Consider the following 23,913-nt stretch of genomic DNA (forward strand, 5'->3'; position numbering starts at 1 on the left):
AAACAATCCAGAGATGAAGGATTTTTTCCCTGAGTCAATAGTTCCAGATTCTTCTCACAGAAAACAAGCTGATAGGGTCACCTCTTTTGTAGGCTCTTTCTTTGATTGGTGGAGAGAGACGAGCACATTTAGATTCTTTGATCTCTGCTCTGCACACACTAAGACCACTTGGCTTCAAATGTACAAGATTTAGCACTTTACTGTTAAGTTCTTCATTTGCATTACACAAGGCTTTTTCCACATTTGATGGGCTATTTAGTTACAGGAGTGTTTGCAATGTAGCTGTTTGCTATTACATTATAACAGGATACAGATAAGTGAAAACAATGCATGTAACAATATCCCATTAGTTTTCATAAAGTGTAAACACCAGGTACACTCTTATACATTTAACAATCACTTTGATCTATATTAGTATAGAAGTGAATTAGCCTGGCTTCCAGCTATGCATTTGTAAGTATTCAATGAGGCTGGGGCTTTGGCATGAGCTAGCATCTGGTCTACCAATGTCACAAGTAGGACCTGAGCTATTGCATATTTTAGGGTGGATGATAGAGTCTCCTCATGAAAAAAGAACATGACAGTCAATCAGTAGGCATCTCAGGTACACTCCATTGACTTTTACCAACTAGGAATGGCAAGGGTCAGAGTTACTTATAGGGGCCCTGATTGCCAGTAGAGCTGCCATGGAGGCCCAAATTCTTGGCAGGATGAGGAGTTTCCATTCCTATTCTCTGCTTGTTTTTGGTGACCCAGGAGGCCATGCTAGATGTGACTTAATTTCTCACCGCATGAGGTTCTGGAGCTGAGTGGATACAGTTCAGATTCATTGAAGGGCTAATTTAGGTAAAATGCACTGGAAGGGGTTGTGCAGAGGAAGCTGCCATTACTCACTTTTAGGTGCAGTTAAGTACCCTTCCTGAAGCTGATCAGCTTCAATGGCCAGTCAGTAGGGGGTGAGCCAACCACGGCCTCACATTCTCTCTGCCACCCCTCATCCTTGCCTCCATCAGTGCACATGAAGCCAGGCATAAGCTGGCCTTAAGCAATTTATATTACATCCTTAGATGACACAGTGGGCTCATATTTCAATAATACGTTGATGACTAGAACTGGGTCAGTACCTCAAGGTTTTCCCCATAAATGTTTGCCAAAATAAAAAATGTGTTTCTGCAGTGTCTGCTTGGTATGTGTTTGCTTTCTGCAGATATTATAGCAAATGAATATAGTAGCAGAAACGTTCACAAAAAGAGAGTTTTAAGCAAAGAATTAATCCACCAAAAAAAACATGTATTGTGGTGGAGCAATTAGAATTGCTGCACTCACAGCATACCTCACACAAACCCACAAAAGCAAGGCAATGAAAACAGTACATAATTGTATTCCTCCATTCACCAGCATGGACCTTACCTTTACCACCACTATTATACAGCACAACCTAAACTCACCACATTTTTCCTGATCCTAGCTGTTGCAGATATCTGGTGTAGTAGATGGTTGTGTTGTTTGGGGAAGATTGGATGGTTGTGGGCAGAAGGGTGGTGGTGCACAGTAGCTATGGGAATGGTAAGGGAGGTGATTGTGGGGTGAAGATAGTATATACTGCTAGGAGGTTTAACTTTTCATTCCTTGCGTTTGTGGGTTTGTCACACATGGTGTGTGTATAGCAACCCTGACAGATTCCCAATGAAGTTTTTGTATGTTAGTTTCCTATGTTTTTTTTAAATGCTTAATTGGAGGTGGAAGTTAAAGGGGAAGAGGAGCAGCAACCTGTGATGGGTAGAAATGGGATGGAAGAATATTTTATCAATCAGCAACTGCACATGAACTCTTCTCTGCTGTAGGATAAAAATCTTACAAAAATAGTTCCTGACTAGACCTGGTCAAAAATATTACCAAGGGAACATTTTTCTATTACAAAATGTCAATTTGTCAAAATCAAAATGTTCTGCATGAACACATCAATTTCAATAACATTTCATTAAAAAAAAAATCAAAACGAAGCATTCCGGTAAGGTTGACCTTATTGAATGGAACATTGATTTTGTTTGCAAAATGCGGTTTTGAAATTTATTTTATATTATTGGGCCATTTACAATACAAATTACCAAACAGAATACCCATTACAAATAGCAAGTTAGAATACCAATTGAGCAAATCAAGTACCAGTTGCCAAATCAGTTAGAATTCTATCTACCAAGTAGAATACCAATCACTAAGTTATTTTTAAATTATAATGTAATATAAAAGAAAGTATTATGCCCTGTTTTTAAAACATAAAATCAAATACAAATAAAATATTTTTAAAATGGGGAAATCAAAACAGACCATTTCAGTTTTGATTGAACTTGAACAAATATTTTTTAGAAGTTTTGTTTTGTGGGAAATAAACTTTGTTTTGATTTTGAATGATTTCCCCCTCCCCAAAAAAAGTCAAGATTTTTTGCAGAATGGAAATTCTAGTTTTTGACCAGCTGACAGAGAAGGTTTGCTGTGCACTGCCCAGTCCCATCTGTCAAGCTTGTGTGCACTTGGTCCTCTCCCCCACAACCAATCAGATTTGTGTGTGCTTAGCCCCAATCAACCAATATGGCTTTTCGTACATTGGTCTCCCAATAATCAAATTTGTGTGCTCAACATCTATGACTTCAGATACAACATGACCAATGCTTTAAAGTGACCCTAAGTCCAACATTTTGCAAAGTACTTGTTACCAGGTCTCCTCAGGGTCAGGGGCGGCTCTAGCTTTTTTGCTGCTCCAAGCACGGCAGGCAGGCTGCCTTCAGCGGCTTGCCTGCGGGAGGTCTGCCGGTCCCACGGCTTCGGTGTACCCACCACCAAATTGCCGCCGAATCTGCGGGACCAGCATGACTGCCACCATCACAGGGACCGGCAGGGCACCCCCTGTGGCTTGCTGCCCCAGGCACACACTTGGAGCCTGGAGCCACCGCTGCTGATCAGGGGCCACCTCTCTGCCAAAGTTGTGCACATGGAGAAGGATTTCTAAAAGCTATCTGTCAATGAAAAGTAGGACTACCAAAGAATAGAAAACCCAGCCAGAGATTAAATTCAAACCCTTTCTAATGAAAATGTATGAAAGAAACCAGACAAAAGTGACATAGAAAATTCAATGGGCATCTAAACTAACATTGTCTGAAATTTTACACCTATTAGCTACCTACTTAGACAGAAAACAGGAATTTATGACCCATTTTAGAATGTAACCCTAACTATGGCACCTCCATAATATTCTCAGAAAGCGAACTTTGAGCCTGTGAACATGATTGTCTGTGAAGTGGGTTTGTGGGGCAGCAAGCAGTCCAAAGTAACAAAAAGGTTCAGATGCTAACTAAACACAAATTTGCAATCTACACACCAAGAATCAGTCATAGAAATTATTTGTTGAATCCTTTGGAACAACAAATACATTCCAGAAAATTCTAAAAACGGTTTGTGGATAATTTATGAACAGAACAGAGATTAAATTTCTCAAAATTTCCTGTACAATATTTGTTCACTCCTACTGCTGATAGTCTACTGTTCCCATGTCATCTAGAGGTTCTCTAATGTTTCCTTCTTATTTGTAACACATACATTCTGCCATCGCCCAGCTGCCCACCGGTCTAGAGGAAATATGCACCTGTATGAAAAAAATGGCTCAAGTTTAAACTGAGTAAGATAGAGGTTATGTTGGTAGCAAGGGAAAGTCACCTTAAAAAACTAGTCACAGTCTTCCCAGCTCTTCACCTGAATGACCAGTTGCAGCATTTGCTACTGAAGGACTTGACTGTATATCAGGAGTGCCTGGACATCTGATAGATCCTGAGGCCAGAAATCAAGGACACGATTCCTATAGAGGTTGAATTGCTATACCCCTAATCTGACAAGCAGGCTAGCTGTCTGCCATCAGTGCCAGTACTACTACTTCTTTATGCCCGCTCGGTTAACTTCTGGTAGCAAGCTCAGAGCTCTTATGATTCCCATCAGTGTCAGTCCTCTTGTTCTTTTCTGCACTTTTAATGCTACTATTTGCTTAACAAGTTCCTCTCTAGTTCCTTTACTGATTAACTGCTGAATTGTGTCCTTGATGATGTACTCTACAGAACAGTTCTTCTTATCTGTGAGCTCCCTTTCTGACAAGATACAAATCATTATATTTAAAAAAGCAAAAAGCACAACAGCAGAAACTTTGGAAGATAAAACTACTTGTCAGATCAATCTGCCACTTTGTTCTATGGGGTCATATTCTCCATTGCCTTGCCCCTTGTGTTGTTATTTATATCTCTATAAAATTAATGCTAAGTGGTTGTAAACTGCTACTAAGTCAGAAGTTCAATTTTGGGTGCCCAATTTGAGCTTTAAAGGCTCACTTTCTAAGTATCAAGTGCCTTTAGATGTCCCATTTTGGAAACCCCAAATATCTAGTCACTTTTGAAAATCTTGCCTTCAGAGCTCAGGAGCATTTGAATTTGGAGTTCTGGTGTCTGAAATAAAATAACGCTTTCCTGTTGCCCTCTCACTTTCTCCCTATTTTCACGCCCAGTTAAAACAAAACAAAAAAGGCATCACTCTTTTAGATAGTCTAGCTACCTCTAGTGCTGCTTCCAAACTGACTTACATTCTTTCTAAGGGACTTTAAATGAGGGCTTTAAGACAAAACTGTAACAGGCACCCATCAATGCTTTTGACAGTCTGTCTGTCAGATCTGCTGAGACAACAAGCAAAGTGATCTAAGTGTGAGCCCAAGAAGAGAACTGAGAGAGAAAAAATTGAATTTGCCTTCTGGGTTCTGGCAAGTGACAAGAATGCTTTAAAAGAGATTTTGTACTTAGTCTATGATAATTGTTGAATTATGGTGCAATTCATCAAAGTGCACCTATTTCACATTTCAATCATTTGTCAGACATTTTGTTTTGAACTCCACTGGTCAGCATTTATGGTCCATATGCCCCTATGGGCTCAGTCCACCAAGGATGGGAGCCTGTGAAAGCTGTCACCTTGGAGTCTGGCTCTTTAGCACAATCTGTAAACATTCATGCTTTTAGCTGTGGAGGTTGAGTCCCTGGTGTTTGCCAACATGGCAGCCATCGCACTTCCAAGCAGCCCATGTTGGCATGTTTGAAGGCTGAAAGGTATGCATCATACTGGCAAGGAAGGAGGACCCAGAGGAAGGAGAAGTGTAATTAGGCAAATCTGCTGGAGTGATACAAACATGTGCACCTCACTGCTGCAGCTGCTCCTGGTTGTATCCAATTCCAGCAGCCTATGAGAGATTAGGGAGCATTTTGCAAAATGATTTGATTGCACAATACATACCTCAGCTCCATCAAACTTGCATTCTACCGGCAAAGCATCCATTACTCTATAATTGCTTTACTCTCTGTAAGTTACAATAGCTCAACCAACTTTAATGAAAAAATATTAATTGTTGATTGAGACTTTACATGCCAGATTTCAGTCCCAATTCCTAATTTTATAATTTATGGAACACTAGGTTATTGATCATGAAAAAGCATTATAGGTACTCAAAGGTTTTTAGCAATAGTATGTGTGTTTGTGGAGGCACTTGTGTATCAGCAGCCATGTGAAGCCACTGCACATACATTGCAACTACTGGTTTCAAGGGGGCAACATTTGCTAGTGTGAGTATCAGGGTTCTTCCTCCCCCCCATCATTTTCTGGACATTGTCCCTACTGCATTAACAATCACAGAGTGTAGCTTTAGCATCATAGACTATCAGGGTTAGAAGGGACCTCAGGAGATCATCTAATCCAACCCCCTGCTCAAAGCAGGACCAATCCCCAGACAGATTTTTGCCCCAGATCCCTAAATGCCCCCTCTCAAGGATTGAGCTCACAACCCTGGGTTTAGCAGGCCAATGCTCAAACCACTGAGCTATCCTTATGTTGATGCATGCAACAGAAATATCTGAAATAAATACATACAAGGAAGAGATAATGGGACTGTGAGGCAGTAGGAAAAAAGTGAGTGGCAGACAACGTATTTTAGCACACGAGCACATCATATAGTTTGGAAACTACAGGATCTCTTCATCTGGTTTGAATCCCCTATTATAATATTTTAAAAAAAATGGAGGAAAAGAACAACACTGAACTTCATGTTTATATCCTATTGGTTGTATCAATTTATTTTCACTGCAAGTCTGTTACTATTGTTTATCTTGGTCTTGAACATTACAGAATGGTGCAAGAATGCAAAATGTACAGATGTCAAGTTGTTAGCTACACCTCCTTCTGAAACCACTCTCTCTGCCAAGTAAGGAGAATCAAACAAGTTAGAGAGTAAAGAAGATAGGGCCAGATTCTCATATCTAATAGGATGCTTTGCTCTCACAGGGTAAAGGGGATTTAAACATGGGTGTAAATGGAACTTTCACTCCCTTTATGACCTTTTAAGGACCCGTTCTACTGCTCTGGCTCTGTATTGTAACTAATATGGACTGAATGTATTGCAGAGTTCCTCAGAGAGGAGGATCAGTCACTGAGGAACAGGGAGGGGAAGATGCAGGAGCATCCATTATTCAAGGTCACATACATATGCCGAAAGAAAAGAAAGGATTGGTGCCATCTCAGCCAAAGCTGCAGATGCTCAGTCTCCACTAGGGAACATTAGTGGTTGGAACATTAAATCCAAGTGAAAGCATGATCCAGTCCTATATCTCACTACTCTTCAGAATCAGAAACATTGACCTCCTGAGCAGTGCAACAGCTCCACCCACAACTGAACTCTATGGCCAAGACCAGCAATATCACCCCAATGCACCAGTCACTGGGGAGAACAATTAAAAACCAACAAGCTAGCACCACAGATCCCTGCACAGAACTACCACGCTAGCAAACAGCCTCCCCACAGTGAAAGATGCACCGCAGCCTCTGGCCAAATACAGAATCGGTGAAGTGGGAGCCACTCAGCACAGTCCAAACCCAGAGCAGGGTGACTGTGAGCCCACGTGACAGGCGAGACTGAGACACGGGCTCTTTCTATTCCCATGTCCAATATCTGAGCGTGTGAGAGCAATTTCAGGCATTAGCTGAGAGGATGAAACACTTTCTGCCAAAAATGCACCTAACCCGGGAGCCACAGGGAGCTGGGAGAGGGCGTCCCGCTGTGGGGACAAATGAAGACATGGGGGGGAACCTCCCGCACCTGCGAGCTCTTTGCTGGGCACAACAACGTACCTGCCCCTGGAGATCCCACAGCTTGTTCTGTGGCTAAGGGCGCCACTCATTGCCCGCTCCCTTTGTGTGACCTCACAACTGGATACTAGGCGTGTTTCCTAGTAACCCCGGGACGCAGAAAGACCAGCAACAGCGGGACCCGCTCTGTGCCCCAGGCGGGCCGGGCTCCGGCCGCGGGATGTCGCGCACCCCGGAGGGGACGGAACCAGACGGGCAGCGGGAGGAGGAATCAGCTGAGCAGACGAAAGGGAAACACCAGCTGCCGCTCTCCGCCCTGTCCGCCTTCAGCTACATCCCGCCCGGCCGCCGGGACCCCCCGGAGCACAGCTACTTCCACCAGGAGTTCAAGGTGGCGGGGAGGGGAGAACGGGGCAGGGCGCGGGGCTGGGGGCGAGGGAATGAAAAGAGGAGGAATAAGAAAGGAGGCGGTATAGGAGTGAAAGCGAAGAGGCTGCAGGGGGCAGCAGAAACATCACAGTAAGTAAATAGGTGTTTGTACATTTCACCTGGAGAGGAAAATGCATTCTTGGCTTTCCCTCCCCACCCTTAAATTTGCAGAGCCTGGGCCCCTGAGTGGTCAGCACTCATCATTCCTCCTAAGTAAAGCAATTAATATCAACAAGGACGTTCAGCAGCTGGAAAATCTTGTGTGTTCCTTAGGGTATAATTTACAGCCTAGAAAAAATAATAATTGGTTATACGGGGATTTACTGAGCCCTGGAGAAATTAATAAAGGGCATGTATAATAAGTTCAGCTTTTTGGCAGTCTTTTATGCAGTCTAATTCAATCTGGGACCGTGTAGTTGCATCTAACAAGATTGGGGTGGGTTGGTCTTAGTCACCGTAGACATGATGGCAACACAACCATCTTAAATTTGATGCCAATATTTTAAAGGCACACAAATCAACCGCATGAGAACATCACACTTTTGCCTTATGCTGGAAAGTCCACTTTAGCACTTACATAGCACTTTTCTTTTTCAAAATTCTTTGTAATGTGTAATTAATTTTTACATCACTTCTGGAGGACAAAAGGTATTACCCATATTTTTTTAGATGGAAAAAGAGATACAGAAAGGAGTTGGAGTGAATTTTAACAAAACATATTCAATTGACAAACAGAATGTTGTCCTCTGGTTAAACCTCTAAACATACTTCAGATAGTGATTTTATTGAAAAATATCTCAGTACTATCAATATTTGGCACAGATTAGCTGACCAATTTCTGCTGAGAGGTCTGTGCTGTCAGAGATTGTGGTCTAATAAATAGTTTCCATATTGGTTCAGAAGTGGAAAGTAGTTCAACATCAGTAAGGCCCTGATTCTACAAACATTCATGCACATGGTTAACTTTACTACTATGGGCTAGATTCACAAAGGGATGTAGGCCCAGATTTAGGCACCACTGGTATTCACAAAACACTCCACTCAGCTACTGCTGAATGCTGTAGGCACCTAAACTCAGTCAGGGCACTCACCTAAGAGGTGGGAGATTCCTGTTAAAATCTCTTTTCCCCATCAGGCAGTTGGGAACTTGCACTGAGGGTTTCCCATATCCCAGGTGAATCCCCTAACCACTGGACTGGAAGTTATGGAGGCTCCCCTCCCCAATCATAGAATATCAGGAGATCATCTAGTCCAACCCCCTGCTCAAAGCAGGGGACCAATCCCCAGACAGATTTTTGCCCCAGATCTCTAAATGGGTCCCTTAAGGATTGAACTCTCAACCCTGGGTTTAGCAGGCTAATGCTCAAACCACTGAGCTATCCCTCCCCGCAAGCTTCTTGCAAGAGCTATCTAACTCCAGGAGAGGGTTCATAGCTGAGATTCCCAAGCAGAGATGGGTGCCTCCCTCCATCCCAACCGGTGGGCTGGTCTATACTAGAAAATTAGATTGATCCAGCTACATGGTTCAACGGTATGAATTTTTCACACCCCTGAGCGATGTAGTTAAGACAACTTAAGTCCTCATGTAGACGACTAGGTCAATGGAAGAATTCTTGTCAGCCTAGTTACCACCTCTCATGGATTAACTAAAGCAAACAGGAGAACACCTCCCATCACTGCCGTGTCTCCACTGAAACATATAATGCCCCTGCTGCAGCTAAGCCACTGCAGTGTCTTAAGTGTAGACATAGCCTAAGGCACTAAACTGCCTTAGAGAGGTAGGATTTAGCACATGCCTTTCTCCTGGGCATCTCCCATTGGCTAGTTTAGGCAGGGAGCCATCTGGCATACTGGCTTTTTGTGAATCCATTCTTAGGTACCTGTCTCCCTCCATTTGTTGTATAGGAAGACTGAGTGCTTAACTCAGGCTTTGTGAATCTCAATGATTTTGTAGGTACCTAGTATCAGAGGGGTAGCCGTGTTAGTCTGGTTCTGTAGAAGCAGCAAAGAATCCTGTGGCACCTTATAGACTAACAGACGTTTTGCAGCATGAGCTTTCGTGGGTGAATATCCTATCTCGGGGACTCTCTTTCTGCCCTGCCACCCCCACCAACATGATACAGTTCTGCGGCGATCTGGAAGCCTACTTTCGCCGTCTCCGACTCAAAGAATACTTCCAGGACAACACTGAACAGCACACTGATACACAGTTACCCTCCCACCAACAGCACAAGAAGAAGAACTCCACATGGACTCCTCCTGAGGGTCGAAATGACAGTCTGGACCTATACATTGAATGCTTCCGCCAACGTGCACAGGCAGAAATTGTGGAAAAACAACATCGCTTGCCTCACAACCTAAGTCGTGCAGAACGCAATGCCATCCACAGCCTCAGAAACCATCCTGACATTATAATCAAAGAGGCTGATAAAGGAGGTGCTGTTGTCATCATGAACAGGTCTGACTACCAAAAGGAGGCCGCCAGACAACTCTCCAATACCAAATTTTACAGGCTACTTCCCTCAGATCCCACTGAGGAATACACTAAGAAACTGCACCATCTACTCAGGACACTCCCTACACTAACACCGGAACAAATCAACATACCCTTAGAACCCCGACCAGGGTTATTCTATCTACTACCCAAGATCCACAAACCCGGAAATCCTGGATGCCCCATAATCTCTGGCATTGGAACTCTCACTGAAGGACTGTCTGGATATGTGGACTCTCTACTCAGACCCTATGTTACCAGCACTCCCAGCTATCTCCGTGACACCACTGATTTCCTGAGGAAACTACAATGCATTGGTGACCTTCCAGAAAACACCATCCTAGCCACCATGGATGTAGAGGCTCTCTACACAAACATCCCACACACACATGGAATACAAGCTGTCAAGAACAGTATCCCTGATGATGCCACAGCACAACTGGTTGCTGAGCTCTGTGCCTTTATCCTCACACACAACTATTTCAAATTTAATGACAATATATATCTCCAGATCAGTGGCACCGCTATGGGCACCCGCATGGCCCCATAATATGCCAATATTTTTATGGCCGACCTGGAACAACGCTTCCTCAGCTCCTGTCCACTCACGCCCCTTCTCTACCTACGCTACATTGATGACATCTTCATCATCTGGACCCATGGGAAGGAGACTCTGGAAAAATTCCACCATGATTTCAACAGCTTCCACCCCTCCATCAACCTCAGCCTGGACCTATCTACACGGGAGGTCCACTTCCTAGACACCACGGTGCAAATAAGTGGTGGTCACATTAACACCACCCTATACCGAAAACCTACCGACCGCTATGCCTACCTTCATGCCTCCAGCTTCCATCCCAGGCACACCACAAGAGCCATTGTCTACAGCCAAGCACTGAGGTACAACCGTATCTGCTCTAACCCCGCAGACAGAGACCAACACCTAGAAAATCTCCACCAAGCATTCTCAAGACTACAGTACCCACACGAGGAAATAAGGAAACAGATCAACAGAGCCAGATGTGTACCCAGAAGCCTCCTACTGCAAGACAAACCCAAGAAAGAAACCAACAGGACTCCACTGGCCATCACATACAGTCCCCAGCTCAAACCCCTCCAACGCATCATCAGGGATCTACAACCCATCCTGGACAATGATCCCACACTTTCACAGGCCTTGGGTGGCAGGCCAGTCCTCGCCCACAGACAACCTGCCAACCTGAAGCATATTCTCACCAGCAACTGCACACCGCACCATAGTAACTCTAGCTCAGGAACCAACCCATGCAACAAACCTCGATGCCAACTCTGCCCACATATCTACACCAGCAACACCATCACAGGACCTAACCAGATCAGCCACACCATCACCGGTTCATTCACCTGCACATCCACCAATGTAATATATGCCATCATATGCCAGCAATGCCCCTCTGCTATGTACATCGGCCAAACTGGACAGTCTCTAAGGAAAAGGATAAATGGACACAAATCAGACATTAGGAATGGCAATATACAAAAACCTGTAGGAGAACACTTCAACCTCCCTGGCCACACAATAGCAGATTTTAAGGTGGCCATCCTACAGCAAAAAAACTTTAGGACCAGACTTCAAAGAGAAACTGCTGAGCTCCAGTTCATCTGCAAATTTAACACCATCAGCTCAGGACTAAACAAAGACTGTGAATGGCTTGCCAATTACAGAACCAGTTTCTCCTCCCTTGGTTTTCACACCTCAGCTGCTGGAACAGGGCCTCATCCTCCCTGATTGATCTAACCTCATTATCTCTAGCTTGCTTCTTGCTTGCTTATATATACACCTGCCCCTGGAAATTTCCACTGCTTGCATCCGAAGAAGTGGGTATTCACCCACGAAAGCTCATGCTGCAAAACGTCTGTTAGTCTATAAGGTGCCACAGGATTCTTTGCTGCTTCTGTAGGTACCTAAGCGTTTGAAGATGAGGTGGCCAAATCTATTACCCAGCAAAGGGATTTAGGGCTCTTATGTTAAATCCCCCTCTTAGCAGGAATTAAAATACTGCATAAAGCTGCTGAGTAAATACTGCTGACTCATTAGGACAGGTGAGGATTAATTTTCAGCAAGAAGAAGCAGCAGAGCTATCAAGGTGCTGTAGGAAACTCTAGGAGCAGCCAAGACTGAGGAGAAATTTTAGGCTGAGATTTATAATCTATTATTACTGGAGTCACCAACAAAGGCAAAAACCTAGGTAGGGGGCAAGTTTGACTGTGAGGATTTTATATAAAGTAGGATAAAAGTACTACCTGCTCACAACTAAGTAACAGGATACAGAATCTTTCACTTCTGTTCCTGGTTCACATTGCAGCACTACTGACCTATGCTGAATGGTCTGAGTGTGGCTTAATCATCTGTGCAAAACGAATTGCTCATTTCAATCCAAAATGTTAAAATTCACTTGGCAAATACAGTTGACAAAGTTCACCACAGCCAATCCACTTGCCACATTGGTTGGATTGTTTTGTTAAAATAATGAGCATAGACATTGCTCATTTTCATCTGCAGGTTTCAGAGTTACACAGGAAAGGTACTTAGAGGCAGAGCCTAATGATTATTGTGAATGAGAATAGTTAATGCTGTGCTTAAAAGATTAAAGAAAGAAAGGGAGAACAACAACATTAAGCCGAGGTGAGGCTGCAGCTCCAAATATGGCTTACACAGGTACAGAGCTGATAAAGTCTCATTGTAAATTCTATATCAAATTCACATTGATCAGCTGCCATATGGCAGAGCTTTGTTTAGAATATGAAGTCAGTTTTACAAACCAGGTAATCTGGGAGTGTTAGAAGATGCCACTCGGATAATATAAAAATAAAATAAAATCTAAAAGTGTTAACAGCTATTTCATAGATTCTCAGATGGGGTAGCACCATGGGAATAAGAATGAGAAATGGCCTAGAAAAAAAGCATAGATGTGACCCATGGGTTTGTATAACTAAGGAATTATTAGACCATGAGTAAAAAAGGCATGACAAATTTGAGGTTTGCATTGGGTGACTGTGGGGAATAAATTGACTGACTGTTGGGATAAGCTTATTGACTATTTCAACAGAGAATGTTAAAAACAAATGCAGTTCAGCGATTGAGGTAGACAGAAGCATGGGCTAGTGGCCTAAGAACATGACTGGAAGACAGGAAATCCTTAATTTTAATCCCATTTTTGACAATGACTCCCTTTCTGGTTTTGGGCAAATTCATGTAAACAGTGTGTGTTTCATTTCCCCATCCATGAATTACCCCACACCTATTTGATAGGCATGTTGTGAACTTTAATTAATGTTTTCAAAGTGATTTACAAGTGCTTGATTTTATTAAGCCAGATCATAGGAAATACTCACCTGAGACATGGATTGCTTGTCCATTTTACATGATTCATTCATTCCGACTGGGTTATTAAAAATACAGGCCTACTATTCTAGCATTTAGCAACTGATGGAAATGACTACCATTAATACCAGTAAAGTATCTGGAGACAAAATAGCCAGCCAGACATTGCACAATTAGGTGAGATAATTCTGGCAGAACTGCTCAAACAGATTATCTAGGACAGAATTACAGTTAAACATGATAGGCTGTCTACCTTCAAGTCCGAGAAAGGCTGAATTTTCTTCATTGATATAGTTAGTCAGTGAATAATGTAGTAGTTCTTTTTAACCAGCATGAGGTAGATCTTTACTTGGCTTCTAAATAAAATATGGAAAGCCAAGGAAAAGCTATAGTGAAGTACAATAATAGAGAGGACAAATCACCACCTAGAATTCTGCAAATCTCATCGCCTCTGAGAAGTGAAAGGGAGAATAGATTAAAAACAAACAAAAAAAAAAAAAAAAACAGCCCTTCCTCTTGAACACCAGCTAGTGTATTTCCCTTATTGAGTAACCCTATTATTATAGGAGTGCATTAGTGACACCATAGTTAAGGCAGTGCCAAAAGTTTCCTTTCAATGGGACCATTATAACCATCTAGCACTATTCTGACTTTAATATTTTCAGAGATAAATAGTTATAAAATAGAAAAAAAGATAAAAATCAGAACATGCTTCAGTTTCCTAAAATACCATGAGGCCTGGCAGAATTTTGTTTAATAGATAAAAAAACATTTATTATTTTTAATCTATTTAAATTTTCACAGTTGCACAAAATTAAGGGCTTTAAGCATTTTTTATATTTATTGATGTAAATGTTCACACTTGTGGGAAACTGGAGGGGAGGGTGTCATACAATTATTTAATGACTGACATTGATATTCAAAAAGTTAAAGCTTTATAGTCATTAAAACCACAAATGGTCAACATCACACATGAAAATATACAAAAGTAATTATCCTTAAGTCAAACTGTAAAGTTCTCAAGCAGCACTTTTCTTACTATGCCAATCTTTAATTTTCAATTATTGTTGATGGAATTTATTTGGTTAGCTTGTATGTACACAGTGAAATCGATATTTACTGAAATTTACCTATAAAAATCTGATCCTTCCAAGCCTAATTACAACTACATCATTGCTGAGCCAAAAATGAAGATTGACGTTTTTAAAGTTTCACTTTTTCAGATTTTTAGATCATGTGTCACAAGAGCAGGGTGATTGACTGGAGAAGATCTCAACCTAAGTGCTGAGCCTTTGATGATTTTCATAAGTAATTATTAATATATTGCAAAAGGTCTTTTCCTCTCCTCTCTCAAATATTTGTTTCTGAAACATACATGGTTCAGTATTTGTAAATCATAATAAATCTCTAGTGTCTGTAGCTAATTGTGCATTACCTAGCACTTTGGGACTTCAAGGACTCAAGGCTTCATTTCTGGTATATAGAAAACCGGTGCTGCAATCAGTGGGAGTCTTCGGTACACTAGGAAATGCAAGACTGGGATTCACTGGAGACACTAATTAAATAGAGCTCTCAGATTTTCATATGAAAAGATGTTTTAAGTACAATCATTTTTATGTTTCTTGGAGGGGTGGCAAGTGTGTGTTTATGCATATTATTGGAACCAGAGATTACTCATACAGTATGTTTCTGAGCTACACAAAAATATGCATTAACTTGAAGATAAAGGCTGATTCACAGGCTACTTCCAATATCTATTTCTTTCAAAATGAACTTCAAAGCTGCCTTTCTCTCCATTTTCTTCAATCAAAATATCTCTTTAATCAAGTGTATGCGTTTGCTGAAGGAAAATAGTTCAATAACCGATTTAAGTTTCCATGTGGTTACTATAAATTACAAAGGGGGAAACAGTGATATGAAACACTCAGACAAATCCTTTGGCAATGTCTTTACATATCATGCAGAAGTTGTTTTAGTTTCACATTTTCACAGACAAGCCAAACGCACAAAAGAATTGTAACATTTTTTCAGACTATTTCAAAAGGATGCCCCAAATGTTGCTAACAACTGATGTTTTTCACAGCATGTAGTGCTGCACATGCATTAGTTAGTAGTTCTACCACATTATTTTCTAACTCACAGTGTTAAACACCACTGTAAGTTAATCATATTTTTTTCTTTATCCCAAGACAGGGATTGTTTCCACATATGACTCCATTTTTAAGAGGCCAATGGGTTACAATGAAAAACTCCACCGATGTGACAGAGAACATGCAAATAGTCGAGGTCTTAACATTAATGATGAGGTAAGGTTTATATGCGGACATTGAAGTGGCTTCATTCACATTGACAACACTGGAGTTAGGTGCCTAATGTGGAGAGACAGATGTGACAGAGACCCCTTGACAATGGGGCCCACTGTTCTTTGCAAAGCAGACTTATCTCAGACCTGACAAACTCACACCACCAAATGTGTGTCTCAGGATATTTATCTATAAAGAGTAATTTAGGCTATCTACAGAAAGCTTGTAACCTGTCCAGCTTCATATTACAAGTGCTGTGTGGTTTAGAGGAGCAGTGGTTTAATATGAAACCAGTGGTGGAATAATTTTTATTGTGAGGATGCTGAAAGCCATTGAACAAAACTGTAAGCCCTGTATCTGATGGAAACCACTTCAAGCCAGGAGGTGCTGCTGCACTCCCAATATCCCTAATTCCAGCATCCCTAGTGAAACTGGGAAATTAGGATACACTGCACCTTTGGGTGCAGAGAATCTGGAATTTCTGTGAGTAGCCAGTACCAGAGGCTGGATATCACAGGTGAACAATTCAAAGTGCCTCAGGGGTTGGGGGTGCACCTCTTGTTAACCTGCAAGGCAAAGACAGGGCTGGCATAGCCTAGAGGAGAGTGCTTGAATGTCTGAAAGGCTGATGGTGCTAGGGAGCTAACACTCAGTTACCTGAAGCAAGACTCCCTCACACCAGAGGCAGGAGGTAACAAGTTGACTGTCTTGGGTACCCTAAGAACTGTCATAATAGGCACCTTAGCCTGTGATACACAAAGCCAGCACAATAGGCAGGGAGCCACCTACGCAAGCCAATGGGAGACACCAACCGGAGAGGGGACATGCTAAGCCCTGCCCCTCTCTGAGATAGGTGCTTAAGTCCAGGCTGCACAGGGGTGCCTTGGTCTGCTAGTAATCCATGAACAGGGGGCATATAGGCACTTGGCTCCCTAAATTTTTTGTGGGGCCTGAAACAACACAGCTGGGGGACAGGAGGCACTCATAACCTCTAGCCTGGCAAATAGGGCACTCACTGGGATGTGGGAAACCGCCACTTCAAATCCCACCTCCACTTGAGGAGTAGGGATGTAAACATGGATCTGCTACGTCTCAGGTGAGTGCTCTAACCCCTGGGACAGGGTTTCCTCACTGTCTCCTGTTGAAGTTGTTCCACTTTAATTAAACAACAGAATACTCAAATATGTATTGGGCCAAAGAATGTTAGAATGACTATAGCCTAGTGGTTAGAGCACTCACCTGAGATGTGGTCGCTCACTGTTAGACTCCCTTCTCCGCTCAGGACGGGGCAGGAGTGGAAGGAAGAGAAAACTTGAACTGGGTCTTCCACATCCTGGCTGAGAACACTAGGCTAACGATTATAAGGGAGGTCAGTCTCCCCTCCCACTCCCCAGCAATTTTGTTTGGGGCCCCATGTGTGATTTAGCAAAGAATCCTGTGGCACCTTATAGACTAACAGACGTTTTGCAGCATGAGCTTTCGTGGGTGAATACCCACTTCTTCGGATGCAAGAAGAAGTGGGTATTCACCCACGAAAGCTCATGCTGCAAAACGTCTGTTAGTCTATAAGGTGCCACAGGATTCTTTGCTGCTTCTACAGAACCAGACTAACACGGCTACCCCTCTGATACTTGACATCATGTGTGATTTAGGCAGCCAAACACCTACCCTTCCTAGTTTGTGACTCACACTGGTGTTTAGGAGGGCGAGAGGTGTTTGGACACCTATCTCGAGGAAGTAGTACACATGCTCAGGCAGGAGAAAAGCACTGAGGCATCTAGAGTGAGACTGCAGGATATGTGCCCAGAGGCAACAGTTTAGGCGCTGAATGAGTTTAGGCACCTACAGCATTAGGCAACAGCCAAGCAGGAGTTTTGTGGACCAGTGGTGTCCGTAAATGGGACTTACGCTCCCAAAGTATCCTAAGCCAGGTTCAGGGCAAGAGTAAAGCCATGCCCCTCAGACTGGGTAGACAGTGTGGATGTTGCAGTTCAGGTAGCAGCACAGGCTAGTCACCCAAGTATAGACCCAAGGGGTCAGCCAGGCTTCCACGTGTGTGGCTACCCCATATTGCTGCCCCTTCCACAATGTCCACTGCTAGTTTTAGTGTACTAGCTCAAGCAACACTAGCATGTTTCCAGCTGCCTGAGGGGGAATGCACACTCCCAACTGCTGTATAGACATACCCAAAGACACACACACCCTATTTTCCTGAGTTAGCAGTCTGCCCTCTGTATATTTTCTGTATTCTCAGGGCACAGTAGAGTTTGGGGAGTAGAGCTAGGCTGAAACCATACTCTGTAGAGTTCCCCCCTTAGGGCCCTGCAGATGTCCAAGTGGAGAGATCCTTGTAGCAGTTAATACTGCCTGGGAGGAGGGGTGCCCAGACACCAGCATGGGATAGCAAATGCTCAGTTAGGAAGTTCCAAGATCGGTGAGAATTACCTCTGATTGCCCTGTGAATCTTGGGATTCTGAGTGGGTCATGGAACACTCCCAGTGTCTCTTCTGTATCTGAGCAGCTTCCTCCTAAACTCAATAGCAAAGTGCCTAGTAGACTTCATGGAGGAGCTGGCTCATCTCCCTTTTTGGGGTCAAAACTCTGGTTTGCGGGGTGTTTAATTTCCTTTTATTTTGGTAGAGTTTAGGGGTACAAGTGAGGTGTCACTGTTGGAAATGTCGTTATGCTGGCAAAGCATTTTTGAAGAAGAAGGTTTTGCAGTGTTTCCTAGAGATAGTCAGGCTCCTGCTTTGCCTGATCTCCTCTGGAAGTTCACTCCGTAGTTGGATCAACTCAGAGAATGCTTGACCCTGACCTTTGTGATCTGCATTGTCCCAGCAAAGCACAGCTGCCCCAGTGGTCTATAGCCCAAAGTTGTCTTTAAATGTAGGTTGTAGGCTTGATCCACATTTATCAAGTATTTGTAGGGCTTAGAAGCTGTCACCTTATCCCTGCTGTAGGCACCATTTTTATGTATCCCCCTTTAGTTCTTATTACAGTAGCACCTATATACCCCAGCCAGGATTCAGGGCCGACTGTGCTAGACACTGTACAAACATACAAGTTCTCACACAGTTGATGTTCCATCCATACTTTAGCTGCTGGAAGGAAGAAAGTTTTCTGTCTCTTCTGTCTCCAGAGCCTCCTGGTTGCTGTGACTCAGGAGGGTAATAATGCTGCACATTTACCGCCAGTTCACATTTACAAGGTCAGCATCATAAAATTGTTTTTTTTAAATGGAGACCTTTAATTGCACAGAAATCAGTGGCTTAGTCCTCTACAATTGCCAGGGAAAGCTTCCTGCTTACCACAGGTGAGTCAGTGAGCCGATATTTTCAAGCTCAGGTTTCATTAACTCTTTTTTTGCAGTAAGTTATGTGAGCAGAATGCATGAAGGTGTAATGAGGTAGCAGAGCATGAAAACTAGTTGGGAGCATTACAAACATCACAGCCACACGTGCATTGTACAGGTCATCCCAAATGCGTGCTAATAAAGCCTCTCTACTGACCCCAGAAAGCATACTAAATTCATTTAGTACATGGTCTGCAACTACTGACATGGATATCACCTCCACATGGTTAGGGTGTGGCTATATATATGGGTATGTACATGTAATCAGTATATAGTCATTCAGAGCATATCTCCATATCCTGCTGTCTCAGTGATGCAGTCATGTTTTATCACTATTTTGTTAAAGTTCAGTCAGGAATTTTGGACAATACACTAATGATCCAAACCCCACTGTAATTGTCTTTCTGCTAAACAAATGCCTTGCTCTAACATATATTATACAGTTCTGTCTAGGCAGGAGGCCCACTTGTCACCAGCTGCTACACCAGATTTAGCAATCTATATTTGTCACAGCAGTGGCTCCTCTACTGTTTTGCATGTGTGTGTTTATATATTAAGGAATATAAAATCTAAATAATGTTCTTACAGGAACTGGCAAGACCCAGTGCTGTTTTGTCCTCTTCAGAATATGGAAGACACATAAACCAGCCCGTAGAGCAGTCGATCAGAGATTATGCAAGGATTAACCGAGTGCAGGCTGAGTTCTACAGGAAAAATGGAGTCACCTGCTTGTTGGAAAAACCTTCTCAAAGTCTCGAACCATCCTAAAGCTCCTGTCCCCACCAGCCATCAACATGAACATAGTATAACACAGTTTTCACAGCAATAAGAAAATGAAGATTGTTTTGCCTTTTCTTGTAACACTTTCCTTTAGCTGGTCAATGTGACTTATTTAACAAAAAACAAAAAAAAAGCCATAACAGCTGTCAGTTTCCCCATGTTAGTGTAAATGTACCTTGACATTTCATTAAAATCTTGCAAATAATTTCTCTACCAATTTTCAATGATGGCAATGTATTACAATGGAATAGAGCAAGTTTCTTCTTCAAAGCATTTACAAACATCAACTTACAATCCACACAACCATTTCTATTAGATTCATAAGTATTATTATCCTGATGGAAAAACTGAGGTGGAAAGAGGTCAAGGCCAAGATTTTCCAAAACAAGTGCCTAAATCTGTAACCAGAAAAAAAAATAAAATATTTTCAGATCAACCTGAAAACAAAATTTGCTGAGATTTTTGGCAAACTGGAAATTAAAAAAATAAATAAATCATTTGGGGGGTCAAACTAAACCTTTCACTCAATTCAAAATGAAGTGTTTTGTTTTGGTTTCAAGTATTTAACTTAGTACAATAATATTGAAGGAAATTTTTAAATGAAAAGTTATTTCAAATCAAAGACACCAAACTGACATGTTTTGACTTGGAGTACCTTTCCCCAAGTTAAAGAAGAGCTCCGTATAGCTCAAAAACTTCTCTCTCTCACCAACAGAAGTTGATCAAATAAAATACATTACTTCACCCACCTTGTCTCTTTGATTTATTTAGATTTTTTGGACCAGAACACATCTCAAAATGTTTCCATCGACCCTCTGAGTGGGCAAGTCCTTGCAGGCCTACTACGCTCTGTCAGTCATGTAAGGATTTCCAGACCTAGGAACTGAGAACAAGAGACTCCCTTTGTGAAGTCTCATTTATTAATTTTCTTCACACAGTACAAAACCCCTCTTCATAGGCCCTTCAAATCTAACCCTTCATCTAAACTCTGGGGCTAATCCCAGCAAGCATCCTCTCCTGCGGTCAGGATTTCCCAGTTCTACTCCCAGCTGTAGCCTTCAGTCAGCTTTTCCCCTAGTAAGCTAGAAGAGTTTAACTCTCCCCTGCTGGTCTCAGGAAACTCCTCTCTAGGATCACCTCCCACCAACTGCACTCTGGTAACCTTTTACCAGGGTTAGGTGCTTGTTGCTCAATTAGCTGCCTAGGTGGGCTGTCTGGCAGTTAATTGCTTACAGGTCAGCAGAGATGAGCTTGTTCTCCTTAAAAAGCCCTTCACTTGAAGTGAATGGGAGCTGCTAGGTACTCAGCACTTTAAAAAACTGGGACACTCAAATAGGAGCCTAAGTAGGAGTTAAGGTTTCTAACTTTAAGATGTTGCAAAATAGGTACCTCATGTGAGAGTGCAATCCATGAAGGTGCTTAGGTGCCACTGCAATCCACAAAACTCTCTCAGCTACCACCTAACCCTGTAGGTGTCTAACCTCACTTGGTGCCTAAGTTTTTGCCTCTGGACATGCCTACTGCAGCCCGGGCACTTATCTCCTGCCTGAGCCCTAGAACAGCTCACAAAGCAGGGGAAGATAGGCAATCAGCTGCCTAATTCACCTGCTGGGGGCCACTGAGCTTGCCTACTGGATCAGGCCCCTCAGACAAGTTCACACAAAACAGTTTGTGAAGTGGTAGGGGGAAGAGGACCTCTCTTATAATCTTTAGCATAGTGGATAGGGTACTAACTCAAGATGTAGGAGACTTTTGGTTCAAGTCTCAAAAAAAGGGGAGAAGGGATTACAACAGGGCTCTGGCATCTGTCAGATGAGTACACTAAACTGTGGGATATTCTAATATAGGTCTCCCATATTGAAGTTGTCCCACTTTTAAACAAACAACTGAATAATTAAATTGACTCAAAAAATACTCAAAGCTCACTAGAGAAAAATAGTGCTGTGCTGCTCTTAAATGTAAAGATAATACCTGGTGTTCTGACAAGAAAAATCCTGTTTGGTTCAGTACACAAAGCAGCAGAAAATTATAACATGAAGAGGACTCTAATTTGCACTAAATACTGTAGTTTGTTAGAAAGGGCTGGCATGTCTCCTTAGGACACACTGGGGTTTGGACAGTATTCATCTGAAAAAGTTCTCTCACTCTAAAAGCACATTTAATTGATAGTAAAAGTCTCTCCTTTTCAGAGTAAAGTACTGAAATGTCTGCTTAAATGGTTGTGTAAATTTTTTAAGAACAGCCATACTGGGTCAGACCAAAGGTGCATCTAGCCCAGTATCCTGTCTTCCGACAGTGGCCAGTGCCAGGTGCTCCAGAGGGAATGAATAGAACAGGTAATCATCAAATGATCCATCTCCTGTTGTCCATTCCCAGTTTCTGGCAAACAGAGGCTAGGGACACCATCCCTGCCCAGCCTGGCTAATAGCCATTGAAGGACTGATCATGAATTTATCTAGTTTTTTTTTTTTAAACCCTGTTATAGTCTTGGCTTTCACAACATCCTCTGGGAAGGAGTTCCACAGGCTGACTGTGCATTGTGTGAAGAAATAATTCCATTTGTTTTAAACCTGCTGCCTATTATGTTTCAACTGAACCCAGAATATGCAATATAGTCATCATCAGTTTCAAATGACAACCATGAGTTGTTGTATGCAATGTAGTTGTAGCTATGTAGGGCCAGAGATATTAGAGAGAGAGAAGGTGGATGAGGGAATATATTTTATTGGACCAACTTCTGTTGGTGAGAGAGACAAGCTTTTGAGCCAGATAGCACTTCAGGTCTGGGAAAGGTACTCAGAGCATCACAACTAAACAAAAAAGAGAACAGATCGTTTAGCATAAGTAGATAGTACATATTCTAAGGGATCATTCAAGGTAGAGTGGCCTGTTAACACCTCTGCAGTGACAGGACAAAAAGATTGGATTAGCAGGTTACAGATTGTTGTAATAAACCATTGTGACAAAGTTCCTCCTCTACCTTGGTGGGTCCTGCACTTATTAGCAGATTTGCTCGCCTCACAGATTCACCCTGTGGGTCGGGAAACAGCCCAGAGACCTTCCCCTCTGGTAGGAGCCACAGTCCAGGTCAATTCCTCCTGTGTTTGCTCAGGAGTTAGGAGGTCTGCGGGGAACCCAGGTCTGCCCTCTACTCTGGGTTCCAGTCTAGGGCCCTGTGGACTGCAGTTGTCTAGAGTGCTTCCTGGTACAATTGCGTGACAGCTACAACTCCCTGGGCTACTTCCCCATGGCCTCCTCCCAACACCTTCTTTGTCCTCACCACTGGGCCTTCCTCCTGATGTCTGATAACACTTGTACTTCTCAGTCCTCCAGCAGTATGCCTACTCACCCTCAGCTTCTTGCACACCTCTTGCTCCCAGTTCCTCTCATACACTTCCTCTTCTCTAGCTCCCCCTAGCCTGCCTGGAGTGAGCCCTTTTATAGCATCGGAGGGGCCTTAATTAGAGTCAGGTGCTTAACAGCCTCACCTGACTCTTAGCAGGTTAATTGGAGTCAGGTGTTCTCATTAGCCTGGAGCAGCCCCTGTTCTGCTCACTCAGGGAACAGACACCTGCTTCTCTAGTGGCCAGTAGTGTATCTCCCTTCTTCTACTCTGCTGTAGAGGGAAGGAGGGAGAGGGCTGCTGCTCTTGCTGGGAATTGGGCCCTCGCTACTGCTGCGGTTGCTGCTCCCCTGGCTGGGCTAGACACCACCACCCACCCCCTTTCTCTGCTACCTGCTTGCTTGTTGGCTGGCTAGTGGACTCCCACCACCACCCTCGGTTGCTGCTGTTACTCCAACTACCACCCTTTGGGTGGGGGAGGGGGGTTGCTGGCCTGCTCCCCAGAAGAGGGGAGTGCGGGACCCCAGCTCTAGCCTTTGTTGCAGAGGACACCACCACCACCATCTGAGTGGGGTCCCTCCTGTCTGGCCACCAGACCGCCACCTGGAGCTGCTGGAGCCCCGAGGAGGGAAAGAAGTGGATAGCCTGCTGCTGAGGGAACACGCAGGGGCTCTGAAGACCACCGTGGAG

General features: G+C 43.1%; 1 protein-coding gene and 1 long non-coding RNA gene across 2 annotated transcripts; one reads left to right on the top strand and one right to left on the bottom strand.

The window, feature by feature from the left end:
- Positions 1 to 7,305: 7,305 nt before the first annotated feature.
- On the top strand, positions 7,306 to 20,085 carry C2H5orf49 (chromosome 2 C5orf49 homolog). The gene is made up of 3 exons (XM_039523888.1): positions 7,306 to 7,549; positions 15,635 to 15,751; positions 19,689 to 20,085. Exons 1-3 carry the CDS (start codon positions 7,379 to 7,381, stop codon positions 19,866 to 19,868), a joined length of 468 nt encoding a protein of 155 aa, XP_039379822.1. The 5' UTR covers positions 7,306 to 7,378; the 3' UTR covers positions 19,869 to 20,085.
- Positions 20,086 to 20,143: 58 nt separating this feature from the next.
- Positions 20,144 to 23,590, bottom strand: LOC120397655. Its single transcript, XR_005593917.1, has 3 exons — positions 23,230 to 23,590; positions 20,630 to 20,763; positions 20,144 to 20,278 (listed from the first exon to the last, which is right to left on the bottom strand). It is a non-coding gene; the product is annotated as an uncharacterized LOC120397655 (long non-coding RNA).
- Between the last annotated feature and the right edge of the window lie 323 nt (positions 23,591 to 23,913).

The sequence above is a fragment of the Mauremys reevesii genome, linkage group 2, assembly GCF_016161935.1.
Source record: "Mauremys reevesii isolate NIE-2019 linkage group 2, ASM1616193v1, whole genome shotgun sequence".
NCBI lineage: Eukaryota > Metazoa > Chordata > Testudines > Geoemydidae > Mauremys > Mauremys reevesii.

What these genes read in the sequence shown, in the direction of transcription:
- C2H5orf49 (XM_039523888.1), top strand. Translation starts at nt 7,379, where the DNA reads ATGTCGCGCACCCCGGAGGGGACGGAACCAGACGGGCAGCGGGAGGAG. An exon ending in ACTTCCACCAGGAGTTCAAG is followed by an intron (nt 7,550 to 15,634) that starts GTGGCGGGGAGG and finishes CTTTATCCCAAG; the next exon opens with ACAGGGATTGTTTCCACATA. An exon ending in GTCTTAACATTAATGATGAG is followed by an intron (nt 15,752 to 19,688) that starts GTAAGGTTTATA and finishes ATGTTCTTACAG; the next exon opens with GAACTGGCAAGACCCAGTGC.